Source organism: Zosterops lateralis (genome assembly GCF_965231275.1).
Source record: "Zosterops lateralis genome assembly, chromosome: 1".
NCBI lineage: Eukaryota > Metazoa > Chordata > Aves > Passeriformes > Zosteropidae > Zosterops > Zosterops lateralis.
Window position 1 is genome coordinate 22,244,941 of NC_139762.1, and position 21,018 is coordinate 22,265,958.

The 21,018-nt window shown below is 37.3% G+C and overlaps 1 protein-coding gene across 1 annotated transcript in view; it reads left to right on the forward strand.

Moving 5' to 3' along the window:
- ITGA8 (integrin subunit alpha 8) overlaps window positions 1-21,018 on the forward strand; it is a gene marked incomplete at its 5' end in the record, with an annotated part of 117,414 nt that overhangs the window by 23,062 nt on the left and 73,334 nt on the right. Inside the window, 4 exons of the mRNA XM_083864930.1 lie at window positions 3,976-4,181; window positions 6,372-6,563; window positions 18,771-18,816; window positions 20,704-20,811. Coding sequence (XP_083721056.1) covers window positions 3,976-4,181; window positions 6,372-6,563; window positions 18,771-18,816; window positions 20,704-20,811 — 552 coding nt within the window. The remainder of the gene's footprint in view (window positions 1-3,975; window positions 4,182-6,371; window positions 6,564-18,770; window positions 18,817-20,703; window positions 20,812-21,018) is intronic.

The window sequence follows — 21,018 nt, forward strand, 5'->3', positions numbered from 1 at the left end:
CCAAACATCCCAAAGAAAACAAAACACAAAAAGCTCTACTTGATAAACATGTCTGATTATATATGTAGTCTGTCTTTGCTGGTTTGCACATATAATCAATAGAAATATTTATCTGAAAGGAAGAGTAAAAGAGGAGAAAAAGGCAAAGGGGAAATGAACACTTGAAATTCACTTAGGCATTTTATTCAGCTAAAGATGTGGTACTTGTAGCCTTATCAGTCTGAGAAACCTGATTAAGTTATTTGCTGAAAAATTAATACAAGATTATTAGGAATGGTGCTTTGCTGTAATAAGACTCCTGATATGGCTCAAAAATTAGGCTCATCTTAGGAAAAAAAGCTCTGTAGACCAGGCCTGACAGTTCTGTGGGCATTTCAAAGTGACTCATGCAGTTTCATCTGCACCACATCAGGATTGTAGGCAGAACAGGGAAATTGAGGATTCTGTTTGAACTAACCTTTAGTTGCCCATTGCTAATAAAGAGAAATCCACAATGAAACTTAACAAATCAAGCTTTGCCATTAACTTACAGGCTACATTCCTAGTAAAGAGAGAAAAAGTGAACACTTCAATTTAGGCTGGATCAGTCCAATAAAAATAGTGAAATAAACGGTTTACTGTTTGTGTGGTTTTTTTATTTGGCCTATATCAAAGCTTTCCATAGTTACACTTTGACCTCTTGACATTTCCCATATTCCTGCTTTTTATTACTCTGCAGGACACAAAGGAATGGCACACAGTGTCAGCAGGTTGTCAGCTTTGTGCTTTTTAAAGATTTTTTTTTATTATTTTTTATTTTTTTTTAATGAGAAAGGAAGTAATACTGGCTGGTTACTTTTCTGTGTTGGAGCAAAAATTAATATATAATTTATGTTAACTCTGGCATTTTAGTGCTATAATGAAATCTAATGAGCCAGTTCAAAATACCACTGCACACTGAACTGCATTTTATGGTTTAATATTACTGTCCAGGGACTTCTGCTTTTATTTACTCATGACTTCTCAAAAGTAATCACATCAAACTGAATTTGACTCAGAACTCTCAATTTTGTAAATACAAACTCCTACAATTTAAAGGGCCAATTGAAATATCCTCTTTCACCAGCAAAAATTCATAATACTAATCACATAGGGACATAGAACCCATCAAATACACACTCCCCCGTGGCCCCTTGACTGCTTGTTATCTAAATAATTAAATTGTAGAAGCTGGGAGGCAGAACTGAGTATAAAGTATGGTAAGCAGCAATTGTTTGCTTATTTTCCCCACTGGAAGAGGAGCCAGAAGAAAGTAAATGAGGATCAGAGAGTTGTGTAGCTGACAAATCCTTCCTTTCTAGCTGTAGTACACTGCTGTGACAGCAACAAAAAACCAAACTCTAATCCCAAACCTCTAGAATTGCCTGATGGAGAGTTCCCTCTTGCAGAGGACTTGCTAAGGCAGTGTGCTTTTACCTACAGAGCTCAGCTCTGAAGGAGAAGGGGGAAAATTTAAGAGGATGAGGAAAGGAAGGCCTTGGTGGGGGCACTACATACGAAGACCTGGAGGGAAGGTAAACCAAGTGCTGTGGGTGTTCCAGGTGCCCATAACCAGTTGAGAAATAGGTCAGTGTATTACATGACTGCCCTCTTTCCACCTATCCCCCCCATCTTAGCTACCGGATTCTGGTTCCTTCTCCCTGGACTGTTCATGCATTTTATATAATCATTGTCATTTATTTTAGCAACGTTGAAATTTTACCAGAAAAATAACCAGCACTGTGCACTTCTGGCTGGGATGCTGTGCTCCATGTTCAACAAACTCCAGCTCCTGTCTTCTTGCTTTCTGTATCACCTGGTGAATCTTGTATTCTGGGTTAGGCTTCTGCTTAAAGAGTTTTAGTATGCAATAGATAGTCTGTGTCTTTCTTTTCACCATTTTAGGCACTCTAGATATTGCTCTGTGGATCAGGGTTTTAAAGGTATCTGGGTATCTATTTACTTCACATCGATGTACTGGGAGCTGTCTGACTCTCAGTGATTTAGTTCCTTTTCACCTCTAAAAAAATCTTCCTTTAGTCCTACAATTGCTCATTTATAAAATATTCAAGGGAGCCAAGATCATCCTTCATTTCATGGTTTCTACAGCTCTTAACTCATAGGGTCCCAATGTATTGGGAATACCTGGACTGTACTAAAAAATTAATTAATGATAGTACTACTGATAAGGCTTTTAGTGCATGGCATTAGTAAAATAACTTATTTTTGAAACAGCATCCATGATTTGTTTTTGTTGTTACTATTGTTTCATGGCAACCATTTCAGCTGATATTCTGTCCCAACCACAAACATCTTCCATTAGTAGAGGAAGACTTTTAATGTTTAGTGTGAAAGGAAAATCCCTCCTTTGATGTCAAGTCAGCATTTGCTTCCTTCGTTTTTTAGTTATTTATGCCATAGGGTAAAAGCTAACTTAAAAAATAGAACAGCTATACCAAACTGACCTGACATTTGGATTTACACTTTCCTTTATGGAAACATACTATAAAACTTAGTAGAAAAAAACATTCCTAGAAGTATTTTGTCACAATTTATAGAATGTGTAAGTTCTACAATGTAATTAATTTTTTTTTCTAGATAAAATATTCTATACTAAATCCTCCGTTCTTAGAATCATAGTGTACATCTGTGGTAAAATAGTAGGTGAGCTACTGCTGAATCATACGGCTTTTTTTTCTATCGGGATTAGGAAAAACAATGTAGTGCAATTTTAGTATTTGGTTTGCTGATAGGTACTGGAAATATGATGAATTGAGAATAGAAACTTTTTTGTAAATTTTACAAAGCTTGAAAAAGTTTTTACATTAGAGCAAGAGAATATGTTTTCCAAATTAAATATTCTGGGATCAAGTAGTCCTAGTTATTTGCAGTAACAGACTTCCTTAATACAGATGATCAATGTCCACTGAATAGAATGCAAATTATTTTATCACATGGCCTTGACCAATCTTCAGCAGTTAATCTGATACTATCATTTCATATCTCAGAACAATACATTAAGAATACTTCTGCTTTTTATGAGTCTTGTTTTTATTCTTTACAATTCATGACAGGATATTCTTATTCCCTCTAAATAAATGTTGGTAATATGTTTTGAAACATAACTATTTAAATATGCTTTGATTGGTCTGTGTTCTTTTACTGATTCGTCTTGGAGTAGCATAATGGACAAAAAGATTTTTTCCTCTAAGCATCTTAATTTTATGATTTGATTATGTCCTTTCTCTATAATACTCAGTATAGAAAACTATCTGAGCACTACAACTACTTGTGTACCTGATATTGAACAGAAGAGTTTTCAAAAAAAGAGTTTTGGCTTTGTCTCCCAGTTTCTTTTTGAAGAAATGATGAGGCATTCTCTATTAATTGATTCATTACTTGTGTTTCGTATATATTACTCAAAAATCAGTTGTAAGGTGGCAGGGTTTTTTTGTTTTGGTCACTTACTGATGCATAAGTTGCGAAAACTAGGTTTTATACTAAAATTTGTCTCTCACTGGCACTGTTAGTAAAACAGATCTACATAATTTGTTCTAGTGACACAGATTCACTCTTAGATTCCTGACTTCAGTGTCATCAATTCTGAAGTGTAAGTTTTCATTGTCTATTGTGGGCATGAATTGAAGTACAAGAAATTCCATTTAAACCTAGAAAGAAACATTTTGGCTGTGATGATGATCAGACACTGGAAGTAGTCACCCAGAGAGGTTGTAGAGTCTCCATCCATGGAGTTAATCAAAACTAGACTGAGTATAGCTGTGGACAGCCTTCCCTAATTGACCATGCTTTGACCAAGTGTTTGGACTTGAACTCCAAAAGTGCCTTCTTACCTCAGTTAGTCTGGCTGTATGATAATTGTCAGCTTCCTGTTTAGCAAATGTATAAACTGTGTTTTTTCCACTCAGTCTCTCAGTGACACTTTTTTGTTTGTTCCAGTTTAGATGATATCCTAGTTGGTGCCCCTCTTTTTATGGAACGAGAATTTGAGAGCAAGCCTAAAGAAGTTGGGCAAGTTTATCTGTACCTGCAAGAAAGTGCATTCCTCTTCCAAGATGCACAAATTCTGACAGGCACTGAAGTGTTTGGTAGATTTGGCAGTGCAATCACACACCTTGGAGATCTCAATCAAGATGGATATAATGGTAATTTGTATGTAATGTAGTAAATCTCCAGCACTGAAGTTGCAAATGCCTAAGTATCAAATATTGTGTCTATGCTGTGCTGAAAAGGCTTTTTAACATATTTGAAATTCATGAGAATTTACACTAATGCTAATGAAACTGATATTGAGACCCAAATGATGAAAAGCTAACCAATAAGAGGGCATTCATAGTGACTACAGTGTGGTTTTTTACTAAATATTATTATTTTTGTTTGAATAAAAGTGCCTTTTGTTTTATAACAATAATAACATTTAATTACTTGGTTAAGATGTTTCATTTTTTTGAAAGCAGAGTTCTTCTCAAAGGTTTAGAGGAGTTTGATAATTGAATGAGGTTCAGTGCATGGAGAATTTTGTCAACAATGAAAGAATTGGGGAAGTACAGAAGTACTATTTTGGAATCAGCCTTCCACTGGTACTTATGTACTGGAAAAACAGGTGCATAATGGGCTCTTTCTCAAATGCTTATAGCACATGTACGCAACAAAATGTTCATGTCAGTTAACTGGCAGCCGACATTCAAGCAAACAGAACAACTAAACTAACTCCTTCATTACCTGAGAAAGCTGGGATACCTTGAGCACCTAGAGTTAGCTTCTTAGATATGGTCAGTAGCATCTTGGTTTTCCCTGGATGCTTTTCCTTCTTATTTCCAGGATGTTAGGGATCTTCAAAGCAGGTATCTCTGCATCTAGAACAGCAAGAAGTTTTTCCTGGAAGAACTATTTTGCACAGTAGCCTTTAGAATAGCTTTCCCACTAAGGAAAAATGAACTTTGCTCCTCCTTACCTCAAGGGCTGTTTTTCACAATGCTCTAACCACTGGTTTCTAGGGCAATGTCCTCATTGTATGGGCGCTGTGCAAGAGATCCTTCATGTTAGAAGTCAGAATTGCACTGGGGTTCAGAGTGCACAAAGTATGAGTACCATCCTGTGGGTAGAAGCCACTGGATTGTGATTGCTGAGAGTACCCTCACTGGCTTGTCCTGGAATCCCACCATGGAGTTCAGCTGAACCTTGTGGTGGAGAATTCCTGTTTTCTACCTGTGAGCAATAGCAGATACCCTCAGCTACTCTGGGCAGGCAGTGTTGGTCTCCCTTCTCTCCAGAATTCAGATGAGGTAGGAAGAAGACTTTTCTCTGACACTGTATAAGACTAAAAAGACTCTGCCAGAGTCTTCAGCATCATAACCAAATATGCCAATCATAGAGCTTTGGTGCACTTCTGCCTTTGGAGTGAAGCTACAGAGGCCAGGTGCTCAATTCAAGTTTAATAAGGAAGTCCAGCATCAACTCTTAGGTCAGAACCCAAAAATGAGAGCTATAGATACATATATATCCTCTGTTGTTTCCTATTGGCTGACTCAGCTAGCGCAGCTATTGGATCTCAGTCTAGACAATATTGTCTCCATATCCTGTGAACAGAAACTAAGGGCATTTCTGTCAGTTCCGTTTGGATATGGCACCTCATTTTTAGGGATTGAACTGTTTAATTCCATAGTACCTAAGACCTCCTGTGAAATTCCTGACTCAGTACTATTCCTATTTCTCAATAAAATGATAAATTGGTATAGGTGAAAACATGATATTCCATTGTTTTCTTTTGCATTCTAAAGCATTGAATGTTTGAGAGGATGAAGTTTTTTTGTCTATTTAGGATATGTTATCTGGAAAAAGAAAATAAGTTTTATCTAACAGCTGCTCCTTGTTAACTAGATGATAGAGGAAATCAAAGAAAATTTGTGCCTGTTTAAAAATACGGAAGTAGAAGGAGGCATTCATTAGATCTTGGTTTATTAAAGCTAAGCAACTGCCCAGGAAATATGTAGAGGAATCCAATGTGGCCTGGTTATTTGGTATAATTAAATAACCTCTTCATAGGATTATTGTGTAAGCATTTGTCTTGAAAGTTTGACACAGAAAAGACCCTACTAACATTTTTTATATTTGCCTTTAATCTAGAATACATACAGAAGTACAGAATTTTGAAGTTCTTGCATGTTTGTAGCACAATCAATTTGTGTCTATTTTCCTACAGGGAGTTAATTTTTAATTGTGTCCATTTTTTTATCCTTTTTTTTTTTTTTACTTTTTTTTTTTTTTCTTTTTTTTTTCTTTTTTTTTTCTTTTTTTTTTTTTTTTTCTTTTTTTTTTTCTTTTTTTCACTGCAGACATTGCTATTGGTGCACCATTTGCAGGAGAAGACAGAAGAGGGAAAGTGCTCATTTACAATGGATACAGTAATGGGTTAAACCCTAACCCTTCCCAGGTGCTCAATGGAGCTTGGGCCTCACAGTCCATGCCTTCGGGATTTGGCTTCACTCTAAGAGGAGACTCAGATGTAGACAAGAATGATTACCCAGGTAAGATTTTTTTGCATTAGAAAGGGAATTTCATACTTCCATTCTCTGGTAAATGCATCATGCCTAAACTGCTCCTTTTGGGAGGCAGAGGTCAGAATAAAAGATAGACTTTTCTGGACAGTTCTAGTTTGCTTTCCTGACAGTTAAAAACAGACAAAACAAATACTCCCTTTCCTGTCAAAAGACATGATCAGAAAGTCAAGAAAGGGCTTAAATAGTTGTATTAACATAAAACATGTGAAGTTTGCAATGAAAAGCTTAACCCTTTTCTCCCCACTTCCAAAAATTGAATGGTCTCAGCTTATTGAACTTGTAAGGTCTCCTTCATCCTGGCATTCTTTCTTAATTAAAACCATGTTGCATTGTAGAAGAAGGGATTGATTTGGTTGTGTTTCTAAGTTGTTTTTTGCTGACCGAAGAGACACTGAGCTATATATAGTTAATGGCTTTGATGGCATTACAAAAAAGCAGAGAGAATGCAAATTGCTCAAAGCAGCTGTTTTATTTGGGCCTTTCCATCCCTTTTATGTTTTCATTTTTCTATATGGACTCTTCCTTTTTAGGTTAGCTTTGATTCTTCCTAATGAGTTAACCTGACATGTATTCACATTTATCAAGTTAGTAACATTAATTGAGTTTTTCAGGGAAGTGTTTATTTTTTAAAGAAAAATTTTCCTACCATCTAAGTAGTCTGAATGTAAGTGTGCTTGTATTTACTGTCTCTCATCTGGAAGCAAATCTGTTCTGTTTCTTTTCATCACAATTCAGAAGCCTTAGTAACAGTGTGTAGTAAAACATCATACTTTCTTACTGTGAAAGGTTCATCCACAATAAAATTCTAACAGCCCATGCTTCCCTGACTTACTATGAAATCACTCTTGTTAGCCTGGGTTATTTCAGGGCTAGAGTTCTTAAAAGTTGCATTATTTCAAAAGTGAAAATTGTAATTTTTCAAAGGGACTAACATAGGATCCTTTACCTTTTTGTGATGGATTATAAAAACCTTGAAAGATGTATCTTTCCAAAAGCAGAAGGCAATTTCTGGGAAGGAGTGTTTACAATAGAAATTGCAGTTTTACAAACAGAGAAGCTGACTGCAGAGTAATAAAGTGAGGGTATCATGAGACTAAAGTAAGAAGATCCTTAGCATTTGAGAGAAGAAAGGGCTTTTAAACACTATTCTGACTTTTTGTTTGCATATTGTTGATGTTGCTATTAATAGTCTTTCATTGTCCATGACTAATGAGGTTCTCTTGGACAACAGAGCTCTTTATTAAAGTTTCAGCATTTAAACATTTCCTAAAGCACCCACAAGGCCCCCCAGCAAAACCAAAGGAAACAGGATATTGCATTCCTGACATTTCTAAGATTGAAAAGATAGAGGGAAGGGAGAGTTTCTTTGACTCACATAGAGAAGAAAGAAGTAGAAGTCTCACTGCTGTATTAGCATATTTTATGTGGAGCATCTCTTAAGCTAATTTGTGGAAAGCTTGGGTGATGAATCTCGATCTTTCTAAATGTGCACTGAGGAATTGTACTATAATTGTGAGTTCTCTGTCATTGTGCATCCAACATGCATCCTACTTGCAGAATTTCACATTGTGTTATCAGCTTACTATGTGTTAGATCATTTGGTTTTATTGCAGGAATTACCTAATTAAAAAATTAAAACAAACAGAAGAAACACAACCCTGCATTTACTGTAACTAGCTTTTCCCCCAGATGAGCAGACCACAGTACTGGTGAAAATACCTCAGAAAATGTATCAGTCAACCTTCTCTTCCTTAATTCATGAAGATTTGGAGCACCAAAACAGAGCTGTAAAAATAGTGCAAACATGGCACAATGCTAGCACAAAAATAGAGTGCCTTCCTATGGGAAAAGGGAAAAAAAAAAAAGAAAGGAAATAATATAGGGAAGTGCAAGTCTAGGACAAATACACTAGGCAATGAAGTAAGTAATCCTTCTCGTGTCAAAGAGCTTTTCTTCTTCACCTCTTGACGGAAATGCTGAAGGGCAGCCCTTGTAAAAGGAGGAAACAAGGTACTGAAGTTGGAAGGATTAGGAAGGAAGTTTTATTTTAGAGAAACAGAGTCTTGCTGACTATAGAAGGTCTAGAAAATTAGCCAATAATTCCATGCTTCCCAAACTACTGTTTGTGCCTGTGATTCGAAGAGGGTTATGAAAGATTAGGGAAAAAAATTCACAACCATTTTAATGTAAACTTTCTAGTGTGTATTTTATAAAAAAGAAAAATGTAATAAAATCAGATTATTCTGACTTAACACTCTCAGAAGTTCTGAACTGCGAGATGAGAGACAGCTGTAATGTCTGGCTGCAGGTATAAAGGCATGTTGCCACTGTCTAAGGTGAGATTCTCCAAGCATGTAGCTCTTCCATGGCTAGAATTCAATTGTTCAAGACTGATCTATATAACTATAGCTGTGCTTGTATAATTTACTCAAGCACTTGTGCCTGACATTGTTCATGAGGCAGGCATATCCATGCTAGGAAATGGGAGTCTGAGACATGGGAGTTACTCTGCCAGTTCATTTCTAATGCACTGTATAGCATTTTTAGAGCTTTTAGAGGTTCAGGCCTTCTTTGAATCAGACTCCTGTTTTTGGAGCAGGTCACTGACCCAGAGGGCAGAAGATACCACCTGTTCATATGGCTTCTTATCACAGACCACTGAGCTTCATCCTGGGATTGCTGTATTGGCCCCAGCAACTAGTGCTCTTTGATTACTAGTTGGCTAATACATTTCCTAAAATGTGAGGGTGAATTACAGTCAAATTTTTCTCCCATCGTAAAAAGGTTAAATCCTCTCTTGGCTGGGAGTTCAGTTCAGGCTGAGATCTATGTATTAGCCTTCTGGAGAAGAGCAGCCATTTGGTACAGGAAGTAATATACTCTCTTCATCCAAATGCCAATATAAGCTCAGGAACAGAGAAAGAAATAGGGAGCAGACGAAGACTCCCTAGTACACAGAACTCTTCAAATCCCTCAGCTTTCCTGTGGATGGAGTGGTTTCTCTTTTCTCCTCTTCCTGCAACTCCTGGCTACCGAAGGGAGAGAGTCTCTCCCACCCCCAACTTTCAGGTCTTCTTTTGGAAAGGCAGAGAAAGAGTCTCTTGTCCCCCATGACCCCAGTTTAATAAATTTGGAAGAAAACTGATCACAGACAGGTTTAATGGTGGAGTAGCAGAGCAGACAAGGAAGAGCATAATACAGCCATACTGACAGAGGTGAAATATCTGTCTAAGCACCATAGCATGTTTCCAACAGTGGCCAACAACAGATATCCTGGGAATTGTACAGTTGTTGTGATATTTCACAAATATTCACCCAGCATTAACCAACCAGAATATCAAGCTGGCCCTGAGTCAGAGATGGCACCTCCAAAATTAGTATCGCTTGACAGACTTTTCTTCCATTAATTTGACCAATCAGCTGTAGAATTCATGCAGACTTTTGGCACATGCAGAATTTGTCAATGGACCCCACAGCCCAGCTGAATGTTCTGTGAAGAAGTAATTCTCACTGTGTCCCATTCAAATCTTTATTGTTCCACTAGGCAACTTCTAGTTCTTATACTGAATAGACAGTGAACAGTTCTGCAGTCCACTTATTATACAAGCTTCTAACATACTTCCTCTATCAGCCATGTATTTTAGCAATCCTGTGGAAGGAATTCTAATATATTTAATTGCTCCTTGTGCAGTGGATAATGGCACATCCGTTCTGCTGTACCAAATGATTGTTCAGTCTTGCCACCATTGCTGCCTCTTCTCCTCTTCTTCAAATACTTTTATGTAAAGAGCATAAAAGCAAGTAGCTTATGACTTGTGTCTTGGTGAAGTATTGCTTCTCATAAAGATTTTACCATTGTCCTGGGTTTTATACTTAACCAACATCAAAAATGAGCTCTATCTTCTCTACTGAGAAGAAAATCAGAATGGGTACTTGAAAAAACAGTAATCCCAAATGTTTTTCATTGCTATCAGTAATTATGTTTGTAGAAGAAAATAAAGTGAGCCAGGAACTCTAGTCTGGCCTTGAGGCTACATAGCACAGCACAGCTCACTATCATCAGCTGAAACCACTGAAACAGGATGGCAGTACCCAAACTCTCTTTTGTGAAAGGTCTGTGGCCCAGGTGATTCTCCAGACCTTTCCCAGCTGCTATCTGGGAAATTACTAACTTGCACACACTAAAATCACAGCTAATCTGTACTAACAACACAAAAATATGGACAGAACATCATGGTGCTCAAGCTCATGCCCTGCCTTCATTGCACAAGCACAGGGTACAGACAGCTGAATAGCTAACTAGTCAACATCATACCTAAAAATGGAACTTTCTCTGGTAGGATCAGCATGCAGACAGAACAAGGCTTTTCCTTTCTTGTTAGCAGTGCTGTCAGTGTAATGACCATCTGTCTTCAGCTGTCCTGGCACAGATGTTGTCACTGTAACAGACCTCTCAGCATTGTGAAAATACGGAGATTTTTTTCAACAGGGAAGGCTGAGTTTTGTTACTAAGTACAACCTTTGGTTTACATCTCTGCAGCTTTCCAGGGAGGCAGTTCTGTAAATTGTGTCATACTTACAGACATTCCAGATGTTATGTACCCAGAACTGTTCCTTTATCAGCACAGACAGGGGTGATAATATGGTAGTCTCTGCTTGCAGGCTTGGAGGCAGTGGGAAACTTTCAACCCTGGGAAGCTGCAGAGGCAGAAAACTGTGCCGATAATCCTAACAGCTGTGTCGCTCATGCAGCTGCCCTCTCTGTGCTTGTGTTCATCACTTTCTGCCCCAAATGAAGGTCTCCTCCTCACCTAGCAGGATTGCAAGGCCCAGCAGTGGTGTGATGGTCATAATTAAAGATTGGATGCTCCTTTCTCTGTAGTCATGTAAGAGACAGAATCTGATTAAACTATAGCCAGATAAGACTAGTAAAAGGAAGCAGGTTAAGCATATCAGTCAGATAGATTGTGCCAGCCACAATGTGCAGCTTTCTCAGTCTTCTAAGCACGACACTGACAATCTTAGTACCATAGCTGAAATACTCAGTATCTCTCCAGTACACAACATGTACCCAGTATTTGAAAGAAAAGATCAGTTAATCCTCCTGAGGTACCTCGACACTAGTAAATAAAATATGCTGTCTGTGGTTCTGAACTATCACTGAACACTCCTTGTGCACAATATCAAACTTACTTTTTGCCAAAACAGGGTTGCTGCATGCTGGTTTCTGGAGTCTAAAAATTGGCATGGGTGAACTGTGTTAGAGCTGTTTTAGTGATACCACTGCAGATAGTAAAGATACAGCACACAGGCACATTCTCTGCCACTAATTTACTACCACTGACATAATTGTAATATCTTTCAGCAGATGATCCATTTCATTGTTTTCTGACAACTCATGTTCTAAGGTCATATTCAAAATAGAAGATCTGATCTCCCTCCTTCTGCAATAGTAAATACTGGTTTAATGCCGTTATTCTGGGTTGACAGTCATAAAAAAGTAAATGGGATTAAAGAAATAAAGGAGGTGATGGGATTGAAAAAACATTAAAGATGGTCTTTTCCCATCAATTTAAGTGCAAATATAGTGGGAGCTGGAATTGTGTGCAAGATTCTGTGCCAAGGTGAGGACATGGCAAAGCAGCATTGTGCTGTGTCTGAGGCCCTACTAGTGAGGGCTGTAACACAATTTATATAACCATGGGATTCTCTGTAACAGCAGGTCTACAAGGTTTGCATAAAGATATTCTGAAATACCTGCCTCAGCACAATCTTCCTGCCTGTCTTCTGTGCTGGGACATCTGGGATGTGTAATAATATCTTTCAAGGCAACTGCCACTGTCCTGTAAATCTGGGGCTTTTAGGGCCCCTTTGCTCCATCCTGAGCTTTATGTGTGTTATCAAGGCCTGGAGCAGAGAATGAGCAAAGGCATGCATTTTGAATTATAGTTTATTTTATTTATAATTTTGTCTTTTTCTATTAGCATAGTTCAGTTTTCATAGGAACAAAAGAAATCCATAAATCTGTTTAATGGAAAGAAATTTGTTTCTTTTGGCTTCTGGGCATCTGTTCAAAGCTGGCCCCACTGAGTGCCTGGAGTCTGTGATTGTCTAGGTGATGATGCTGCACTTCCAGCTGGTTCATCTATCTGTACAGGGCTCAGACATTTGTAGGCTGTAAGGTTTCCACCCTCACATTTCAGCATATGTTCAGTCACTTGATGGCTGATTATAGCTGAACAAATAGTTTATAATGAATAACTTACTCAACTCATTAAACTTGCTTTCTTCTTGTGGTATATCCTCCCAAAGACTGAGGTTTCTTCAAGTGTGTTTCTGAATCAGAATGATTTAACCAGTTTCTTTTAACAGTGTGGGTAGATTCAGAACAGTGCTTTGGATGAATTCACTATTCAAAGACTGTTGATTAGTAAATTGCTCAAATAAATTATACACTATTGTCTCTGCTCCCTGCCTGTTTAGATGCTTGTGTAAGTCTTCCTTATTAACTTAGAGTCGTTTTGGAATCAGTACCACTGAAGCTTCATCTTCAAGGTATCCTACTTCAGCACAAACACAGCTGTTGGCTTGTTCTTTTGGTTGTTCTTTATAGTCAGGCCTTCGTCAGCACAGGGAAATGTATAAAGGCATCTTCATGCCTTGTTATTTTGGAATCAGTTATTATCTTAAGAATAGTTAGTTAGAATATCATAGTAGTTAAAATCAAACTACTCTAGAAACATTTTAAGAAGGAAAGAAGTGTAATAAGAAGACAAAATTTCCACATAACTTCAGTAATCCAGTCTAATCTTAATAAAACAGGAGTATTTAACAGCTCCATCTGCTGAGTACATTAACTGAAACAGCAGGAAGAAAATCCTCAAATTTCTTTCTGAGAGGCAAGGGTTCTTCAGATTAATAAATTTTTTTGAGAACAGTAGGCATTGTGCCAGCAATATTACCAATCGGAATCTAGTGATGATTAAATTATGAAGTTGGTCCAGGAGATTTATGGAAGACAAACAAATTAAATCAATGAGAAGCTGCATCTGTTCTGGTAAGAGGGGACTGCTATGTATTGGAGCCAGAACAATGGCTTGGGTTCTGCCAGCAAATGCAGAAAAGCTGAAGTGATTCTACCAGCTAATTATTTTTTCACATGAATAATCAGTCAAAAATGTAGTAACAAGCCAAGAATTGTGTACAAATATGCTGATTTTATGGGAAATTAATATCTCTGTAATTTGTAGGCACGCTTTTCTAAAATTCTTTGCAATATTTTATGAAATCACAGTATTGTGCCCACTAGAATATAAGAGTAAAGCAATTGATCACAGTAAGTAGTGTCTTTATCACTTAAGTGATAAAGCATTAACCATCCTCTTTGGGATTTTTTTGTAATATTATGAATAATATTGTTGTATTGTGAAAGAGATTCATTCAGACAAAAGAGAAGCATTGATATGAATTACCCTTATCTGTAACAGACCTGCTACCACAATGGTTTAAAAACTGAGAAGAATTAAGATAGCTGAGAATGATAGGATTGGAAGAAAGAGACTCTGCTTTGAATGATGGCTGTTTGTAGTATTTCACTAAAATTCTTGACTATAGCTGGCTATGCTGACAGGCCTGTGTTCTTTACTATGTTCGAACCTGAAGTGATGGTCATTTAAAGACATTTTTTATTCTGGACCTTTCCTACTGAGATTTGGGGTTCTAATGCACACTGAAATTCTAGAAAACAAATAGAGATATGATCATGAGCCTTTTTGCCACCTGATTGGCTGTGGAAAATAAAATCAAAAAGGCTCATAAAGATTTTTTAATAGAGTTTACAGTTAGGTAGGTGGTTTTCTCCCTTTTACAAAATTTCCATTGGCACCTGTACTCAGACAGAATATGACTGGTTTCCAGTCTCTTTTTATACTATACAATGAAACTGACAGACTGCATGGAGTTATGTTTAGAGCTGTCAACAAATCATTCTGAGTCCCCAAGGTTAACACTTTCCTACCTGTGTCCTAGTAGCTGTAGTTTTATTTTTTGGTTTTCTGACAAGTGAAGTGTTTGCCAGTTATGTCGTTGTTCACTGGTTGTTTTTCTTGTCCTCTGTGTACTGATATGAGACACCATGTCTTGGCAATTTCTCTTGGGATTGCTGCACAGGATCCAGCCAAGTGTGGGGTGCTGAATGTGATACATGTTCCTCCCTGCTCAGACTCCTTGAGGCTGCATCTCTTGGAGAGAATGGAGATGACCTTTAAAAATGTGAGGGAATCAAAAAATTTTATTGAGTTAATAAATGAATATGTCTTGTTGAGACTGGAAGTGAGACTTAGTTGATCTTCCTACTTCTTCATTTGGTTAAAGGTTTAGTGAGCATCATGGCAAGTTTCTGCCCTTTATCACACAATGTTTCAGGTTTGGCACAGTCACATGGCAGAAGGTGCAAGTGAACACATAAGCTTACAAAATCCAGTGTCCCTTTCAGTGCCATCACCTTAACTTTTTAGGGTCATTTTATCTCAGAGAATAGACTTCTTCCACCAGACAGCATCTTGCAACCTTTCTCTTCGGAGCAAAGTAAATTTGAAGTATTTGAAATAAGCATTAGGATTGTTTGACTTTGTTCAGTGCCCCTTGACTTTGGTAAAATATGTCCCAAAGACACTTGTTTCAGCATTAAGCTCTGTGAACTCCACCAGCTGGGATTTTAATGCATACAAACCGCAGAAAATGTGTGTTAAAAATGGAAGTTAAAAATTCCTGTGGAGTCACTCCATGCTTGTTTTCTTAATTTTTGCAACATGGTTGTGACGCCACAGCTCATTTATTCCTCAAAAGCAATGAGGCAGAAGCATATGAGTGCTGCTACCAACCCTTCCTTAAAAATCTTGGTTTCTCTGCAGATAAGCAGCTGATAGATAATCTTTTCCAACAGACAATGAAGGCAAAGTGGTCATTTAACTAAACCAATGAGGAGGTCCCTCATCATCTCAGAAACATGAAATATGAGAAAAGAAGAACTGAAGGATATTTTGTGATTCTTACACTTCTCCATTTTTGTTTTTATGTTTTAGTCACACATTTTAATCTGAGCTTAAAAAATGCCTCAATGCAAAGGAGTAAATGTTTTCATAGGCTTTTGTTCAGGCTCTTTTTGGAAAGGTTCTAAGGAGTTGAGCTGGATTTTTTAAACTGGCTTCTTCTGCTCCGTAATTGCTTGTTAAAACCTTGTTTTTCAGCTAGTGACCTTTGCACCAGTGACATTGCATGTGTAGCATTAACAAGAATTAATAAAGAAAACTTCAATTTTTAGGAAGGAAAAGTTGCCAAAATTTATATAATTTAGACATCTCATGCATTTTTTTAAATAGAAATGATTAGTAACTTTTCTTCTATGGAACACTCAACAAATTCAAAACTTCTGCTTATAAAAGTGCACTGATTGGATGTGTATTCAAATCTCATTCATTTGTAGCAACATCAAAAATTATTTTTTCCAATTATGGGTATAGGAGTTGCACCCCACAAAGCAATGAAAGAAGAAGAATGAAATTACTGCTCCGTAACAGAACAAGACAAAGCAAAGAAAAATCCCCAATTAATCTTCCAGTGAATGTTCTGTTTGAATATATAATCATTTTGTCCTTCCACTAGATTGTAGAAGTTACTACTGACTATAAATATGGGGAGAGGCGGGAGGGGAGGGGTGGTGTTTGCATATTCATTCCTAGTTCCACTTTCTCTACTCTGTAGTTTCACTCATTCGAGCTCTTTGGATCAAGAATAAGCATGGCTTAGATCAGAAAACAAATGACATGTCAGGGTAAAAGTAAGAGCCTCCAAACAAGAGCAGGATGAGGCTCAGTCCTGGCTGCCCTTAAAGTAGTCTCAAATAGGGCTTTTGTGGTGGTGCCATGACTGAGGATCCTCCTCCTATCTGCTGTCTCTCCAAACCTGGCTGAAGTGGCAATGCAGAAAGACTGCTCATGGAAAACCAGTCTTTTGGTGACTGAGGCCTATATTTGCTCCTCTAGACCCATCACCTTCCGTCTTTAAATAAGCTTGGCTCTGTCCCAAAAAACCAGGATTTAACCATTAAGCAGATGTACAAAATCCTCTTTAATATTAAAGTGAGGATGCCAAGATAGAGGGGACATTTGCACAGCAGTACATACTGAAATTGCATTCACTCACACTAGTGAGGCCAGCTGTATCTGACAGACTCCTTCTTCTCAACTTCAGATTCTAACAGGCTACATTTTATTAAGCTTACCCAAGTTGTGTTTAACCTTTATTTTTTAATGAAAGAACGTATTATGAAATCATCACTAGGCCAAGATCTGTATAAGTCTTGGATATCTACCTATTTTGTCTCTTACAACATAACCCTGAAACCTTTTGAGTTATCAGGTCTGGTATGGACCAGTACATATCCTATGTCAAGTCTGTTACAGAATTCACCATGTCCAGTTGGGAAGAACACAGCAGAAATGCTTTCCATCTTGTATTTCACTTTCTGTTCATAACATAATGTTTCTTTTTGCTTAAGAAACAACAAACAGAAGAAAACCCTACCAAACACAAAAGTCACCAAAAAACCTTCAAACACAAGCAAAATAAAAATCAAAAAAAAATAATAAATCTTTGTGGGGGTTACTATGGGCGCCACTATAAGTGAGCTGTCAGGAGAAGTTCTGCTTTTGTGTAGTGCAGCCTTCATGGTGGTGGCTTTGTCTCAATTAGTTGTTTATTTAAGAGAAAACATCTTTATGTTTTGGTACTGTGGGCAAGTTGTCTATAAAAGCTACTAAAGAATACAAGGCACAAATGTCCCAAAAAGGAGATAAAAAGACTTACTTTCTTCTGCTATTTAAAGTGTTCATGACCCTAAAACATATTTCTCTAGGGCCAATGAAATTAGAAAAATGTAAATGTTGTACAAAAAGAAGATCAGACCAATAAACTGTCCGTGTCTGCTCCTATTAGAACTTTAATTAATGGATTTCAGTGAAGGACTGGCCATTGCCCATGTGAAGTGTTTGTTTAAATTTCTCTGTGAAACCCTGACCATCTGAAAGACAGAGGAGCACTACAAAATACACTGCCAGCTCTGGACCAAACCCATCCAGATAATTAACATCAAAGCTTGGTATTTGCATCATGCTCAATGACTTCAGGGCTTCTTAGGCAAACTACTGCTCCAACTATAGAAACAGCAAGTAAGGGTTTGTTTACAAGCCTAAGTACTCATTTAATTAACTTATTTAGATAAATTTAGGTTGCCAGTCTGTACCACTACAAGGTCTCTTGTAAGGCTCTGTCTTTTGAACTGGATATATGTCAGTCATGTTGAATGATAGCAGTAGTGGAGTGAATGCTGGGCCCAGATGGACTCTGGGGGCTTAGAAAATGAAACAAAGCTCTTTCTAAAGGCAGAGGCAGCAAGAAAGTTGATCCTTTCACGTCATGGCTTGGCTCCAGTTTTTCTCCAGCACGCCTGAATGGATCCAGCAAGCCAGTCTGGATCTTTCTAGAGAGCACTATGTGGAGACTCCAGGCAAAAAGAGGAAACATTCTGGGCCAGGCCAATGACCATTGACAAAGACATGCCCAAGTCCCAGTGTAGAGCTTGTGTTATTGACTCCGTCTGTCAGGGAAAATGACAGCTTTAGATGGATAACTGTTGTAACCCTTGGCACATATTGCTACAATGCTGGAAACATTAGAAGCTATCAAATCAGCCTTCCTTTGACCTTGCATTGTATTTTTTTGCACAGAGATGTAATGCCTAAATTAATGAACAAATTAATTAAAACACAAAGCAGAATGGAAGGATTCTCAGGAAGGAACCATAAAGTTTCAACATGACTTATGTGAAACTGGCAAGAAATTGTTTTTCAGCTCGAGTAATGAGATTGTGGTGTGGGTGACCTCATGTTAAATAGTTTGGTAGTTAGTGGTTACAGCTGAGACATTTACGACACCATCTCTGACATGTGAAATGTTTTCTTTCAGGTACACTTGTGAAGAAAACTGCTTAGAAAGGAATTATCATATTTGTTTTATGTTACTGAAATTTTAATGTAAATAATCTAATTTATAATGGGGAAAAAATGTGTGAGAGATTTCTGTATAGCTATTCTGAAGCCATTTTGGTTTTTCCAGATTTAATTGTGGGTGCATTTGGAGCTGGAAAAGCAGTTGTTTACAGGTATGTGGCAAACACAATGGATTTGATATTTTACAGCTTCGGTGGAAGATACTAAAATTTAAAAATGTCATATTCCCGTTTCCCTGTTGCAGTGTGTAAAAGGTGGTCATTAGAGATGACAAATTAAACATCTCATGAGAAACAAATGCTTTTTCCCCATGCTCAAAACCTGTAATTTTCAATTAAAATTTCCATGCTTAGGCTTAGTTCAAGCAGCTTCTGGAATGTTTGACTCTTTAATTAATTTTAAATAAGAAGTTTAAAAGGCATGGCATTGAAAATTAATTTCTTTCCTGGGGAAATGGTGCTAGTAAGAAATTTCAAAGTGGCCAATCTTCAGACATTGCATATGTTAAGGCATGAACCATTTATTGAAAATAGAGACTGCTGCTTTTAGCCTCAATTTAAAAAATGCATAAGATCCCATTTTACAAAACAAAAAAGTTGTTGTTGACTATGGAGTTTAACTAAATGTGCTTTTTGTTTAGATGTAAAATTTAAAACCACCAAATACATAAACATTTACATAAAATATGCTAATTGTCTCTTAGTCCAGCCATGCTGACAGCTCATTTCATTTAAGTATTCACCATCCATTGCTACAACAATGTAGACATATTTCTGATTCCTGTCTGGCTTCTTGTTGTCTGTATTCCCAACAGCACCTGACTGAGAAAAGGCATGTTCTACTTCCCAACTGAATGTTTGTGACAGCATAAGAATTTTGTAAAGCAGGAATGTTAGCTCAACTCATCTAACACTGTAGGTGCAGTGAGCAGACCTGGTTTCCCTGCTGCACTATGTAAGAATCATGCAAATACTTTGCAATGCCATGAGTGAAGGTTTTCATCCTGCACAAAATGAAACACTGAAGAATTAGACCCACTCTGTATTTTCAATAACAATAAAATATGTTCTATTTAATTTAAGAAAGTGAATAGCAGGAGGCCATTTCCTGTCCAGAATGTATCAAATATGCAACTTGTCATACTGTTGAAATAGAATTTTGTTACTGAAATTTTCTAGGCAAAAAAAGGTTTTCTCTGTTGCACAAAAGTGAAGAGAGTAATTTTATTTTTTAATGTCTTGCTGAAGTAATATAATGAAGTAATCATAAAAGCTCAGATGTAGATTAAAATATCAGGAAAGTTAGAAAACTGAGATTATGTAAGTCAGTGTAAATAGTATTGCTGTCTTAAAACAGAATCTGGCCACGTACTTTTTATTATTTATCTTCTAAACTGCTTGCAGTAATAGATTATCTCATCACTTAATAACAGCTTTAGAGGGATGGTTTCTGTCACCAAAACTATATATTCATGTACTCAGCACAATTTACTGATGATTATTCCTGGTTTACAAAGTCAATTTTCTGTCTCAAACAATGTCAGAGTTTACTTCGTTATTGGCCCAAGAAAGTCTATACCAACTACTTTAACCAAATCATGTTTATGTGTTTAAGAGTCTTAAAACAGACATAGTAACTCTGAATGTATCATTATTAATGGAGATGGTACAAAAGAAATCTGCAAGACGGCCAGAGGACTGCTGTAAAACCCAAAAAAGCAAACTCTGTCCCTTTGAGAAAACTCAGTGTGATGAAATGTGTCCAATGTGCCTCAGTCCTGGGACACATCTATTGCTTAACCATAGGATACTGTTTCTGTGATGTGTTAACATGTGATTTCTTTTTGTGAATCTCAGTAGGATTCTGGTGGAAAAAGAAAAAAAGATTCTTTTGGCTATGAGCAGCATTGTAAAATTGTGGTCTCCCAAGTGACCCTACATGTCTGGCTTTGTTGCAGCCAACTCAGTTTTTTCTCTGCTGCAGCTTAGGTGCTAAATGTGCTCCTTCTGAATGTGGTGAACTTTATTTCTATCCCCCAGAGCCAGACCTGTTGTGACAGTGAATGCTCATCTTATTCTGAACCCCATGATTGTGAATCCAGACAATAAAACCTGTCAGCTCCCCAGCTCTCAGCTTTTGGTGGCCTGGTAAGTCCATGATTACTCCATATCCTCTTTCTCAAATAACTTCCTGTTCCTTAATTTTATTGCCACTCTTTGTTGAACATATTCAAAGTTCAGAATGTTGGAACATGCTCTGAGCACAACAAAACCTCCCTCCATTGAAATCTTCTTGGTATTTTCCAGTACATAGCAGATTGCCTAGCTAACTGTGGTAGCTAAAAGTTGAGTCCT